Here is a 14,760-nt window from a genome sequence, read left to right as displayed (position 1 = left end):
CTCTGGGGAGGCCATGGGCAGCAGTACAGTCCTGCCCTTCACAGCAGGACTAGCCCCTACCCTGTCCTCTTCCTCCTCCTCACCTCCAGGAGGATAGGCAGATGGCACTGCTCCAGCATCTGGGCACTGGGCCTTACCTTGCTCGGGTCACTTGGCCCAGCTCCGTCCTCCAGGCAGGACCCTGAGCCCGCAGCCTCACCGGGCAGACAAGGGGGGTTAGACTAGCGTGGGGGACTCGGGCCCTGCCTCACCTGTAAATTGGTGCCCCCAAGGGCTGTTGTGAAAATAGAGGGAAGCGATTCTAAACTCCTCCGTAATTGTAGAATCTAACACAACAGGTCTTAACACTCATCATTGGAAATGCTGAAGAAAACACCCATTTATTCCCATTAGACAAATCCTTTTCCTAATATACCACTGGATGTGGAATAAGTACAAATAGGGTCATCTACATTGACTGAACTATTCGCTGAAATGTCACAATCTTCGAGGCCTCTGGCACTTTGATGTCTCCCCTGAGAGACCAGGAGCATCCTGCACTTGCCAGTGAGTGTGTTTGTCAAATCCTGGGCGGCTTTAATTTTAAATCTGAGAAATCATCCTGACCCCTTTCATGTCCGAAGTGGATTCCTCTTCCATCCATGCTCCTTGCTGGGAGCTTCAGTCCCAAAGTTGTGACTTGGGGACGCCAGTGGACACCGCAGGGATGCAGAGAAGAAAGCGCTGTCACAGACTCCAACCTCTGGCTTCTGGCTCCTTCCTCCTACCTCCCATCCCTGAGGGACCCAGTGTTCACAGGCTGGGAAAGTGGGAGGTTCTGCATCTTTAATTTACAATCCAGTGAGTCACAGGGGACTGACTCAGCCACTTGCAGCCACCTGCCACTGTGACGGACCTTAGTGCCTGGATATGGAAGGTTCCACAGTGTTCGGATGTGAGGAGGTGGTAGCTGGGCCTTGCAGGACATTATGGTTTTTGGCACCAGTGGGTGGGAATGTTTTCCACATGTCTCCCCATGTTTAAAGAGCTGAGGGCACAGAACGCAGCCCGTGGCCGTGGAAGCCCACCTGACGGGGCCTGGCCACTGGGGTCTGGCCGATCAGCAGTGTGTCCAAGGCAGAAACCGAGTGCCAGGCCTGTGCCAGTGTGAGGAGGCTGTCTGTGGCTGGGGAGGGCTGTGAGAGAAGAGTGTCCGAAGTGCGTCCAGCGCCAGCGGAGGCCCAGGTCCTGAGGGCCAGGGGAATCAGAGGGTGCCTGCTGACGTGGGACTCCTGGGCATGAACGGTGGGCCCCAGGCTGCCTGTGCCCTGCGGCCCCCTCAACCCCCGAGCTTGGCCCCGAGCCGCACGAGGCATTGGTTTTCCTGTTAACAGCTTTGCTGCCCCTGGGGGTCAGGCCGTGGGGGTCAGGCCACGGGGCTCAGGCCGTGGGGGTCAGGCCATGGGGGTCAGGCCATGGGGGTCAGGCCGTGGGGGTCAGGCCATGGGGGTCAGGCCATGGGGCTCAGGCCACGGGGCTCAGGCCGTGGGGCGTCGGTGGCAGCAGGGCTCACTTCCTGGCCCAGAAGGCCTGGCCGAGGCGGACATGTTGCCGCTGCTGCACTTCCGGGGCCAGCTGCTCCTTCAGGCTGGTCCTCCACCTGGGGACAGGTCAGGTGCTCAGAGGGGTGGGCTGGTCCCTGGCCAGTGCCCCAGAGCTCTGGAACAGGAAGGGCTGGGAGGCCACAGTCCATGGCTCCCCCGGACAGATGGTGGGTATGGGACTGAAACATTGGGCAGACAGACAGGGACGCATCATCCCTCTTCTCACCAGGGACACCCACCCATTGGGGGCACTAGGGAACCAGGCAACCGCACGCTGCAGTGGATGAACTCCTTTCCATTCAGGCCACGAACACACTAGAGCGGTAAGGAGATAAGGACCCCTGGGCTGATACATTCAGCAGATGTGCTTGGTGGGTCAGGGACACTCACTCGGTGGTGGCACTCGGTGGTGGCACTGGGCAGTCACTTCCCCTCTCTCGGCCTCAGTTTCCTTATCTGTAGAATGAGGTCTCTGATAGCGTGGAGCCTGTGGGTTAGCCGGGCAGACGTGTCTGTGCGTGTGTGGGGTGGTGCAGCTATACTCCCAAGGCTCAGTCACACTTTGTTACCACCTCATCCCCACACATGCCACTGCTGTTCCCTGACTCTGAAGGACAGGTGCAGGGGCCGCCTCTGCTACAACTGCCGCCTGCCAAGCACTGTGTGGACACTTCACACGAAGCCACCTCTGACCCTCCTGACAGGCAGAGGAGGGGGTGACCTGCCCCCAGAATCCTCTCAGGCTCCCAGTGACATGGAGGCCCTGGAGGTGGGCTGGAGCCCTCTGGGCAGCAGAGCTGACACCCCGCTGCTGGAGGGCCTCTGGCTGGAGGGTCCACTGTCAGGACTCCAGGCCTGCAGTCGGGCCCCATGCAGTGGTCGGCCTCTAAGGTCCGGTCCTGCTGGTGCTGGTCAGTCACTCCCCGAGCTGCTGGGCGTGGGCCCGCCCCAGCTCTGCTGTTTGGACTTGGGGTGACAACTTGGGCATTTTACTGCTGCTTTGGGCTGATATTTTGTCCAGGTCTTCGTCGGCCTGCTGCCCTCTGCTGGGACTGGAAGCAGGCTAGAGCCCCACCCACGGGCCTGCAGGGTGGGTCTTACATCTGCTTTAAGGGCACCTGGTTTCTGCCTGGCTGGACGGGGGCTCCCACAGGCTGAATTTTGCTGCCTCCCCCACCTGTAAATTCCTTGTCCGCGGATGGGGGTGGTCTGTCCAGTGGTGGAAGGAGCAATTCCCCCAACATGCACATGGGAGCCGCCCCTGACCTGTGCTTCCCACACCCCTCCCCATTCTGGCCACGCGCTGGTCACAAGGTCCCTTGTCTGTTCCACTACTTCCACGGGGCCCACGAAGCCCCGAGTCCTGGCTCCAGTTCTCCTGGCACCGTGTCTGAGGGGTGCAGCCTGCCCTTGCTGTCTGTGCCTGCACCTCCGTGTGTGTGCACCTCGACAGAGGCATGCTGGGCACCCCTCTGGGCCCCCCGGGCCCTGGGCCCACCCCGAGGCTGGGGTATACCGAGCTCCACCGGCCGGCTGACCTGCAGCTGCTGGCTCTGCCTCAGGGCCGGTCCGCCTGGGGTGCAGGCTCCTCGGGAACTGGCCTTGTCCTGTGCCCTCCCCTCCACAGTGGCTCCTACACCACCTGTAAGAGCAGAACCTGTGGTGGCCCTCTGACAGGGGTGGGTCAGGCCAGCTTCTCTCTGGGGAGCACATGGGTGTCCCTGCAAAGGGCTCTAGGTCCCCGGAGAGGTGGGCCAGGACACCCAGCCCCACCCAGGGCCTCTGGCTCATGCAGCCAAGGTGAGAGCTGAAGGCACGTGGAGTCAAGTGATCGTCCTGCTTCAGACCATCAGAGGCCTGTCGATGTCCTCAGCTGGGGAACGCGACATCTCAGTGGCATTCTGGGCCCTCCCGGAGCCCCTCTCAGCACCCCCGGGCCTCAAGAAGCCTGGCACCCCTGCACTGCACGCACCCCTGAAGCTGCTGGCAGGACCTGCTGAGAACAGGCTCTACCCTCCCTGACCTGTCCTAACAAATCTGTCAGCGTCACTGTTCCCACTGTCTGTCCTCCTTTGAGCTGCAAGTTCCCCGAGCAGAGCCCTCTTCTTGGTCCCCCACCCCCCAAACACACTGGGCACACGAGGAGGAACGAGCTGGGGCTTAAATGTCCAGTGACCAGGAGACACACATTTCTGCTGGGAAGGTGGGTGGGGTTCCTTTTGCTCCCTGTGGAGGGGGAACAGACACCCCAGGCATGACCTGTGGTTCTCTATGTGGACAGTCTCCTCCCTGAGGCCCATGTGGTCCCGGGCCTGCCAGCAATGGGGGCAGGATCAGAGGCCAGGCCCTGCTCTCCAAACCAGGCCTGTCTACTACCCGGCTTGCCCGGCCCTGCGGGTCCTGCCCAGGCCCGGCTGCAGCCCAGGTCGGGCCTCCCTTCAAAGCCTCTAGACGTGCCCTCTCGCCCTCGGGGTGGAGCAGGCCTGGTCTCTCAGGGGCCCTGAGACAGAGTGGAGCGGTCTCAAGGGTGAAGTTATGGGGTCAGTGGTCAGAGACATACAAAAAGGATTCCTTTCTTCTTCAGGACTGAGGAAAACAGAGCCCCCGCCACTGAAAAAGGAAGTCCTGTTTCTTTAAAATTCCAGTGACAGTCCTGGAAGTGCATGTTAAAAAGAGCAAAGTGAAGTCCAAAATCAACAAACGGCCACGTCCGGGTTTCCCCTCCTGAGACACCAATAAAGGGTTTATGGGTTTTCGGCCCCTCACAGCTGACCTCCTGGAACTCATTAGCTGTTTCTTCCCTCCCCCACTGGCTCCAGGCACCCACACTGGCTCTGCTGCTCCAGGCAGTGCCATGATGGCCAGGCTCGCCCCCTCACCCCCCCACCAGGAACCCCCAGTAGCAACCCCAGGAGGTCTCAGCTTCCTCAGCGCTGGGACAGCCCTGGAGGAGTGGTAGGGTCCTGGTGACCTTACCCGGCTGCCTGACCCTCCTTCCTGGGAGGGCAGGTGACTCTGCCTGGACAACTTGGCCAGGGCTTTCAGTGACTGTCCTGACCCACTAGCCTCCGTGGCTCCATACAGACCCCAATCCTGTTCCCAGGGTCCCTGCCCCCCACTAACCTGGCCACTGCCCTCTGGAAAACACTGCTGTCCCTGAATACACCTCAGCTGGACAGTGTGTGCCTGGTGGCCAAGGCCTGCCTGGGACATGTGATGGGACAGGTACACTTCTGGAGGCTCCGGGCCCAGTAGTCCCCTTGCCCAGGGGTCTCACTGCTTCTTTGAGGCGTGTGATGAGTCTGCTCTGCAGCTGCCTCTCCTTGTTAGGAGGGGCTGCCGCATGTAGCAGTCACCCCCCCACCCCACTCCAGGGACCCTGGCTGCCCTGTGTTCTGCCTCTGCTCCTGACACACTGAACACCCTCCTTCCTACCTTGCAGTGGCCTGCGGCCTCTACCTTTTCTCACTGGTGTCCACACGCCCTGCTGGCATCTTTTTCCTTCGAAGTCTGGGAGCCCTGGCACCTGTCATCTTGTCAGTCATTCCAGCGAGGCCAAGCTGGGCTCTGTGGTCCCCCTGGTCCTTCTGCCCTTGGGCCACACTGCCCAAACAAGCCACACCCAGCACGAAGCCAGTCTTTGCAGGTATTGGTGACGCAGTGAAAAGCGCAGGGACCCACTGGACCTGAGGAGGTCCCTGCAAAGTCTGCTGGTCTGTGCCCTCAACACAGCCTCCCCCACGCCTTCTGATAAACCCTGGTCAGACACTGTTGCCCGAAACAGCCATGAGTGACAGATGCCTGCTTCCCTTCGCACAGGTGAGCCCAGGCTGGCATGCCCCTCCCACACCCCTGCTCAAGGCCAGTCTGCAGTGGGAGGGAGCACACCTGTATCCAGACGTCTGTGCTGGGCAGGCCCGTTCCGGTCCCTGAGCCCCTCCTGTCTGTGCCCACCTCCCCCCACTTCTCTAGGAACCACCCTCTGCCCTCTCCACCACGCGCCCCTCCGCTTACCCCCACTTCTCTAGGGACCGCCCATCTGAGCCGAGTACCTGCTCCGGGTGCGTGCCTGGCCGCGGGCTCCCCCTGCAGACGGGCCCCTTCAGGGCGCAGGGCGGCCGTGCGTCCGCGCCAGATGCGCCTCTCAGCGCGCTGTGCCCCCGCCTCCTGCTCTCCGCGCTGCCGAGGGCGGAGCACCTGGGCAGGGAGAGGTCGCGCGTGGGCGCCCGGCTCTGCTGATGTTTTATCCCTGAGTGGCGCGTCCACGGTTGACCCTCTGTGTAGGGGAGCTTACTGTGGAGTAAGGAAGCCCCGCGTGTCCCCTCCCACCTCAGTTTCCCCGCCTGTCAGCTGGGGACTGGATGGTGTCTGAACACCTGGACCTTCATTTAGGCCCAGGGACTGATGCAGGGAGGGAAGGCAGGCCCTGCCCTCTGGGGGCCCTCACCTGCTGCAGGGGCTCCAAGGCACCCTCGGCCTCCTGGCACCTGTACCCGCGGCGGGCGAGCTGCTCCTCCAGCAGCCTTCTCCTCAGGGCCCGGCCCTGGCGGTGCCTCCTGCTGTCCCCCAGGGCCTGGTGCAGCGCGTCCAGGTGCTCCTGCGGACGGCAGACAAAGGCCCTCCTGGAAACTCGGGCCGGGTTCCGGGGAAGCCATGGAAGGGCCGCTGCCCAGACCCCACCGCAGATCACTGACGTGTGAGCAGACAAGGTCAAGTTCAATGTGCACAGATCAGGCGATTTATGATGCATCCATGGGGGGTCTTGTCAGCACAGGCTCCGCGTGTCAGGTTTCTGCTGCGGACAGAGTGGCCTCAGACACATCTGGTGTCCTCCCGGCCTCCAGCCTTGGAATGAAGACCACAGAGTCCTCCCAAGCCCATGGAGCCTGTGCAGCGACCCCCCCATTCACCACAAGCTTCCCTGCCGCACGGCCCTGCCCTCCATGCCCACTGCCATTGCCCTGGGCCTTCTTTCCCTGCTGTGCAGTGGCCTCCCTGCCATCCCTCTGCCCCAGCCAGCCATCTGCCTTTGTTGTTGTCCCCTGGGCCCCAGAGCCGGCATGCACTGGGGCCTGGCGATCGCCTGTGAGTTCTACGAAACGACCCGCCATAGGAAACTTGTGGTCTGGCTGGTGACACAAACGGCTTCATAAGGCCGTGCGAGTCTCCAGCTTTCGAATCTTCCTGTGTGTTCTGTGGGCGAAGTGGCCAGTGCCTTCTGGTGCTGAGGACTCTAAAAAGGGTGTCGACACCCTGCTGTGGGTGTTGGAGCAGGAGGCGGAGGGGAGGGCCCTGGTGGTGTCCACACAGGAGCCCGTGGGGGCTTGGACTCAAGGGGCTGGGAGTGGGAGGACTTAGCCATAGCCTGGGGGGCCATGTGGGGTGAGGGTTCAGAGTTTGGTCTTGAGAAGTGCCCAGGTCATTGGACTGGTGGACAGTGTTGCAGAACCAGGTGGCTCTGGAGGCCACAGGAGGGCAGGGGTACCCTGGTGAGAGGGGAGAAGGGGACAGACAGGTCCTGGCAAGGTGGGTGTCAGAGCAGAGAGAAGAGGAGATGGCAGTGCAGGGAGCTGGCAGAAATCGGAGGGAGACGTCAGTCCCTTTGTGGGGTGCCCCAAGGGGTCAGGTAGACACAGACCCAAAGTATCCTTTGGATGGGACCAAACATTGCTGATGACATTTGTGAGTGTGTGTGTGTGTGTGTGTGGGGAGGCGCTGAGGGAAGCCTGGCTGGGGGAGGGAAGACAGGGCCGCTCAAGAGAAGTGTGAAATGTGGGGGTAAGAGAGAGACTGGGCACAGGTCCAGGGAGGGAAAGCCTGAAGGGACCCCCACTGACCCAGGCAGGCTCCAGCCCTCACGTTACAGGGTCCCTGTCCCAGCAAACACGTGTCCATCACAATGACCACAGTGGTCCTGTCCTGGGCACTATGTGTCCAGAGCCATCACATCCATCCTGTCACTCGATTCTCACTAAATGTCGGCCACTTACAGGAGGGCTGCTTGGAGGAGGGAGAGGACTGGGCACCCCGCAGTCCTGCTGGGTGCCGGGGGATGGGCGGGGGGGCCCTGTACACACAGTGTGTGTGTCTAACACTTGAGTACTTTAGAAAAGGAAAGGGAGGAGGGCAATGCTTGTAGCTAAAATTGTGATGTTTCACTCTTCCTTGCAATTTGGAAAGTTACAATTTTCTGTTTGTACACATTTTCCAGTGGAAAAGCAGAGGTTTTCTTCAAATATGGCTTAAATATTTCATGGGATTTTAGAGGCCCGAACCACTTATGTGAAGCATCACACTCTTGTAATGGCTCCACTTTTACGGAATCCACAGGAGCCGTGATAATTGCATGGTGCCCCTTTGTGAACATCACCCTGTGCCCGCTAAGTGACTCTCACCTCCCGTGTCGCTTTGGTTCCAAGTCCTGATAAAATGCGGCTGGCTGAGCAAGCCTCACAAACACTCTGTGGGTCCAGGTGGCTGCTGGGAAGTGTGACTCCAACCCTCTGCCCAGCCATGAGCATCAGCTCCCGGGGCTCTGCCCTGGGAGGCCGGCTGGGAAGAGCCTGGGCTTGGGGCAGGGGCGCAGGACTTTGTGTGCCCTTGGACCAGGCCCCCAGCTTCAGTTTCCCCATCTATGATGGCTGTGATGCAGTCTCATAGGGTTCTTGTCAGGACCCAGAGAAGGATGGCAAGAGGGCTGTAAGGTGCCCCACGCATCTGGGGGCTACTGGTCTTGCAGAACGGAGGGTGGAAAATGTTTCGTGCACTAACACAGTGGATGGGGTCTCATTAAGCATCCTGCCTGTTGCACTGTGAAGAGCAGAGCATGCTCTCCCCCACCGCACCCCCCAAACCATCCTGTGAGCCCTTGGCGTTCAGCCTGATACCTTTTCATCTCCTGGGTGACAACGGATCAACTCAGTTGGCAGGTGGCCAGCATCCTCTGACCGCCCCCCCCCCCCCCACTGTGGGCAGGTGGTGGGGGACAGTGCACAGGCCTCCAGGTCCTGCCCTCCAGAACCAGCATTGGAACTGCTCAGATAAGGGGGTCAGCACCCCGCACTTAACAGTGGGACTCAGTGGCCCAGATAGGAGCCCAGGGTCTGGTGTCAGTTAGTGGTGGCTGAGCACCGCTGGACTCCGCCCTTTGCCTCTGGCCTCTTTGCTCAGCCTGTGCCAATCCCTCCTGCTTCAACCACACTAGCATTGTAATCAGTTTTACTAGGCTTTTGCACAATTTCCTTGGAAAATCTCAAACATCTATTCTTCCCTGTAAACTCTGCAATCAGCTTGTCCAGTTTCCCTCCAAACATACCACAAACAAATAGATAAAACCAAACCAAGAACGCAAACCAGCAACCAGCAACCAACAAACCGGGAACATAAACATAGATCCACCCAGAAGCCGATCAAAAGACCCTCTTTTGTGCCCAACCCACACCCTCTTGCCAGCGAGACTAGAAATAGTGACAAAAAGAGGCACAAACGTAATTATTCTTTTTAAAAAGCCCCCTTCAATTAAAGAAGTAAAAACTGAAACTTCTAGAAAATGGGTAAAAAGGAAAAGCCGCATGGGACACAGCAAACCACTATTAGTGAAAACGTGGCAACACTGATGCTCTTACTATTGGAAGAAAAACCCCAAACCTAAATACACCACTTACTCAACTTAAGAAATCAGAAACATTACAACAAAAAGCGGATATTAATAAAGATAAAAGCTGAAATGAATAAAGTAGACAAAAACAGGAGAAGAGATAAAAGTTGATTCTTTGAAAAGACCAAGAAAGCAGAGGAACCACTGGCAAGGTGGGCGGGGAGAAACAGAAACAAACCTCCAACATCAGGAAAGAAACAGACCGAACTGCAGATATAAGCACAGACGTAAATACAACGACGTCAAATCATGTGCACTTAAAAACAGAAGGTGGGTGACTCCCAAGTGACAGACACTGACCCCAGAAGGGATGGAAAACTGAAACGGGCCCGCGACAGAAAAGAGACGCGGAGGGAGCTGACGTGCATTTGAGATGACAGGCGGGGCAATGTGTGCAGGCAAGTTCAACATGATCCTTCTGGAAGTTTAACTCGGGACATGTAGATTATTCCACAGGATAGAAAAAGATGGAAAGCACACCAATTTATTGTATGAAGATAAAATAGTCTGAACCCACAAAAAGCTGATAAATACGGCACAATGAAGAAATACAGATGCAGACATTGGTAGTCACCTCCAGCGACAGTGTGGGCCCCACTGACTGGCATGGCCTCAGCTGCCCGGCTCTGAAGCTCCAGCTGTGCTTCTAGAACCTGGAGGAAGCTGAACCCAGGCCTGGAGGAGCATTCTCAGGAGACGAGGCGGGCGTGTGCAGTAGGGCTGGCGCTGGGGACGTGGGGAGCCGGTGAGGTTGGGTGTAAGTTTGGGTGCCACGCGGACACTGCGTCCCTGAGCCAGTGAGGCTGTGACCTGGCTCTAATCCGAAGGTAACATGGGGCAGCCTCTCCCAGGGGCACGTGTGGGTGACACTAGGCCTCCTAAACATCCCTGGCTCCATGTCCCAACGCCCTGGGCTCACTCTGCATTGTTGATCTATTGAATTCCCAGGGTAGCCCGGGAAACGGGAGGGATTTGCTCTCAAACAAGAATCTTACTGTTTGCATAGCACAGCCTACCATTTAATTAGAAAAATATGTTTTTAATTAACTTTCTCTTGACAAACATGTTGGCTTATGTGAAACGGGGGAAAAATCCATTCCGTGAAAGTGAAAGAGGTTGTGTAAAACACAGACCTTGCTCTTGCAGAGCTGGCGGCTCCACAGCCTGACATGACCAGGGGGACGGCTGTGGGCACAGGGGGTGTGGCCACGTGTCCCAGGCCCCTGGCTGCTGGAAACACTTCTGCCTGCGTTTGCTGTTTGTCAAAAGTGCCTTGGGGCTTCCGGTGACTTAGGCGTGTCTCATCCTACTCCCAGGTGCCCACGGTGATGGCCAACAGGTTACAAACATTGGGAAAACTTTCCTCAGAGCTGGAGGCCAAGACTTTGAGGGTTCCCTCAAGATGGAGGGTAGACGGAACTAAGTGGCCTAAGAAGAGGAGAAATGGTAACTGCCAGAATCCTAAGAAAAATTTGGCAGAATACTAGTGGATTTTAGTACACACACTTTACTGGAAAATTCAGTCAATTCTTGATCAAGTAGAAAAATGAACATGGGTAGAGAGGCTCGGAAAACCCAGCAGAGGCTGCAGCATCTGCGCATGTAGACCGCAAGCAGAAGCCCTCAGTCCCCCAGGGACCCCAGCTCAGAGGGCCAGGGCTGGAGGGGCTGTGGGACGTGGAGGGGAGGACTCTGGGGTGAGGGTCATGGTGGGTGAGAGACAAGAAGGCCCCCAGCCCCCTGGCAGGCAAGTAGCCAGAGGCGGAGGCTGGACAACACCGCAGCTGAGCCCCCAGGATGGGCCCTTGCCCACCCCATTCCTGGGGCAGAACAGCTCTAGTGAGGACTTGGGGCTGCTCCTGTGCTGGCTCCACGTGTGGAGGTCCACGGCCCCCACGGCCCCCACAGTCTCCACAGCCCCCCATGGTCCCCATGGCTCCATAGCCTCCACAGCCCCCCATAGCCCCACAGCCCCCATGGCCCCACAGCCCCCATAGCCCCCCATGGCCCCACAGCCCCCACAGCCCCCACAGCTCCCCACAGCTCCCACACCCCCCACAGCCCCACAGCCCCCACGGCCCCACAGCCCCCACAGCTCCCCTTGGAACCTTTCTATCTGCCTTTCATTTGGGCCTGAAATATCTGGGCAGGGACACAGGAAGTCGCCGGTGAGTTCTTCTCCACTCTCAATATTGATCAAGACAGGACCCCCTTCTTTAAAGATGCGCAGAGGAAAAAATCACTATGTAAGTACCATGTTTCCCCGAAAATAAGACCTAGCTGGACAATCAGCTCTAATGCGTCTTTTGGAGCAAAAATTAATATAATACCTGGTATTATATTATATTAAAGACTGGGTTTTATATTATAGTAAAATAAGTCTGGGTCTTATATTAATTTTTGCTCCAAAAGATGCATTAGAGGGCCAGCCCGGTGGCTCAGGCAGTTAGAGCTCCATGCTCCTAACTCCGAAGGCTGCTGGTTCGATTCCCACATGGGCCAGTGGGCTCTCAACCACAAGGTTGCCAGTTCAATTCCTCGAGTCCTGCAAGGGATGGTGGGCTCTGCCCCCTGCAACTAAGATTGACCACGGCACCTTGAGCTGAGCTGCCTCCCGGATGGCTCAGTTGGTTGGAGGGTGTCCTCTCAACCACAAGATTGCCGGTTTGACTCCTGCAAGGGATGGTGGGCTGCGCTCCCTGCAACTAGCAACGGCAACTGGACCTGGAGCTGAACTGTGCCCTCCGCAACTAAGACTGAAAGGACAACAACTTGACTTGGAAAAAAAGTCCTGGAAGTACACACTGTTCCCCAATAAAGTCCTGTTCCCCTCCCCCAATAAAATCTTTTTAAAAAAAGACGCATTAGAGCTGATTGTCCGGCCAGGTCTTATTTTCAGGGAAACACGGTAGCAGCTGTGGTTCAAGATACAAAGTCAATCTGAGGGTCTCAAATTCAAAAGAGAACAGTTATTTCAAGAAACAGAAATACGTGTCAGAAAATGTTAATTGAAGTCCTCAGGGCCAGAGCAGGGTCGGGACCTGAGAGTGAACAGTGAGATCAAAACACAAGCACCAACCCAGGACAGCAGACCAGTCAGCTAAGCAGGAGAAGACCCGAAGCTCTCCCGGGACCTGAAGGAGATGCCATCGGTGAGAAGGTGAATTTCAAGGTCAGCAAGGAGGACTGACCCCAGAGAGCCGTGCTGGGCCACTGTGAATTTCAGGACAAATGAACAGAGAAGCGTAGGGAGCACAGAGATGTTTTTTAAGTGGAAAGAACATGTAAAAACTGAGATAGATTTGATTCTGAGCACGGAGAGGGCTCTCCAAACACAAGCACAAACAACTGAGGGACTAAGTGAAGGCATTGTTTTGGTGGTTTTTGAATTTCAAAGGTAAATGGGCCTTCTGGCTTCCACTCTGCAAGAGCCCTTCAAACAGGCTATAGCCTTATATTTCTGAGGTCAGAGGGCAAACAGCTACCCTGAAGTCTAAGGAAAAACAAGCCCCTCCCAGAGAGATGGGATGGGAGCCTGACTCACCTGTGTTGCCTGTGAGCTCGAAGAATTCAGCTGACACATGCAGTTCAACAAACGACTGAAACCAGGTGTGGCTGGCAGACTTAAAAATGACCCGTACCTCTGACCCCTGATGTCATCCGCTGATTAGGTCAGATCATGTGGCAAAGGGATTTGCAGGTATAATTAAGGCCAGTGATCAGTGATCAATTAAGGCCAGTGGCTCTGAGTTAAGCAGCAAGGAGAGAGCCCACCCAGGGGGGCCTAATATCCACACGAGGTCTGAGCGAGCGTGCAGGCATGTGAGTGAGAGTCTTGCTGCCACTGTGTGGTGGGCGCCCATGAGAAGGCCCAGGCTGGGGACTGGGGGAAGCCTCTAGAAGCTGCTCCGTCAGTCTTCAGCCGACAGCTGGGAAACGGGATCTTGGTCCCACAACCGCAGGGAACTGAACCCCGCTGCACCCGCACTGTGAGTGAGCCCACAAGGGGATTCTTCCCAGACTCAGGTGAGGACTGGCCCAGCCCACCCGGAGGTGAGACCTGGGAGAGAAGCGAGCTGCTGTGCTGGACTTCCGGAGGGCAGGACCGGGAACTTGCAAACGGGGTTCTGTCATCACCTGTGATGAAGCAGGAATGCACCACATTTGGGCTGCTATGGGTCTGCAGACACGAGGAGACTTCAGACTTGGGGGCAGGCTCTTCCTGGACCCCACCCAGCACTTAGGAGAAAGACAGGGGTGGGCAGGTCTGGAGGTGGGGAGTCCCCTGAGCACAGGTTTCCTTAAGCCCCCAGGGCACAGGTGCAGACCCCTGCAGCTAGGGGCAGCCAGGGGCGCAGGGAGGGGTCCCAGCACAGCCATCAGCATTCTCTGAACAGTGTGACACCACTGTCACGCTTACCACTGTAACACTCCCCTACCCCCTAGACGTGCCAGAACGTGGCAGAGGGTGGGCAGAAGGGATGGCGCCAGGACGTGGGCAGTAGAGGAAAGGGGAGAGCAAATTACCTACAATAAAGGGCAAAACGGGTTGTGAGGAAGCATTAAAAGCAGGAGGTGTCCTGTCAGAGACCAAAGAAAAGCAGAGCCTACACGTCATCGCAAAGCTTGCAAGTGGGATGAATTCCCCTGGAAAAGGCAACGATTCTGAGATGGATGATGGTGGAAACAGGGCAGAAGGGCCGGACCAGGGGTGGGCACGACCACACCAGGTGAAGTGGGTTCAGGATGGACAGTGTTTAACGGCGGCCTCTGGACCCGGAAAAGCTAGAGCAGCCGAGAAACTGAATTCTGAGGAGCATGTCATAGAAATCTGTAAGTCACAGACCCTTAGGAATAAAGGACATGTTGCCAAGAAAATCACAGTGGGCAAATTCAGCTCATCAGTCTGAGCTTTGATAAAGTCAGGTGGAACGTTTGAATAACGTATTTGTAAAGGTTGATTTAATAGGCGTGTTTTCAAATGTGCAACCTGCAAACAGAAAACTTTATTTTCAAATGTATATGGAATAGATACATGTGAATGTATGTGTAAAATGGGACACAGCACTGCCCAGCCTCCCCTGGTCTCTCAGACCCCCACGCCAGCCAGGCACCTGGGCCCTGAGACTGACCCCACCCCCTAGCTCCCCTGGCTGCTGCGGTCAGAGGTCGTTGAAACAGAATTGCTGGTCATCTCACAATTCTTTTCTAGGCTGAGCTCTTCTGAGCGTTTTCTGCAGCCCTGCCTCTGCCCTGCCCTCCCCTGCAGGGCCAGCCCTCTCTTTGGTGGCTTATCTGGGGTTCCCTCCTCACAAGACACTTGGAGAGCGGTGGCTTGCATGCAGCTCGTGGCACTTGTGGGGCTGAGAGACCGTGTCCTGCCCCCTGTCCTGCTCAGTCCCCTCTGCTGCCCCCGTCAGCCTCATCTTTCCAGCACGGGCCCCTGACTCCCCGACACCTGGGTGTGTCCACTTCTGAAGGACCAGGGCTCCTCTATGACCCCAAGGTCCTCAAAGCATC

At 57.2% G+C, this 14,760-nt stretch overlaps 1 protein-coding gene across 2 annotated transcripts in view; it reads right to left on the bottom strand.

Moving 5' to 3' along the window:
* Positions 1–274: 274 nt before the first annotated feature.
* The window catches only part of CROCC2 (ciliary rootlet coiled-coil, rootletin family member 2), a 68,644-nt gene continuing 54,158 nt past the window's right edge, over positions 275–14,760 (bottom strand). The window contains exons 29-33 of one of the 2 annotated variants that reach the window (XM_088793929.1): positions 6,031–6,180; positions 5,636–5,780; positions 3,122–3,225; positions 1,974–2,070; positions 1,491–1,639 (exon numbers count right to left, since the gene is read on the bottom strand). In XM_088793929.1, coding sequence (XP_088650055.1) covers positions 1,623–1,639; positions 1,974–2,070; positions 3,122–3,225; positions 5,636–5,780; positions 6,031–6,180 — 513 coding nt within the window. In that variant the 3' untranslated portion in view covers positions 1,491–1,622. Of the gene's footprint in view, positions 1,640–1,973; positions 2,071–3,121; positions 3,226–5,635; positions 5,781–6,030; positions 6,181–14,760 lie in introns of both variants that reach the window. The other variant, XM_088793930.1, reaches the window with a different exon arrangement.

This window comes from Rhinolophus sinicus, chromosome 17 (genome assembly GCF_057876585.1).
Source record: "Rhinolophus sinicus isolate RSI-liver-muscle chromosome 17, RSI-T2T, whole genome shotgun sequence".
In the NCBI taxonomy this organism is placed as follows: domain Eukaryota; kingdom Metazoa; phylum Chordata; class Mammalia; order Chiroptera; family Rhinolophidae; genus Rhinolophus; species Rhinolophus sinicus.
The sequence above is the reverse complement of the archived record's forward strand: the minus strand, read 5'-3'. Positions and strand labels throughout refer to the sequence as shown.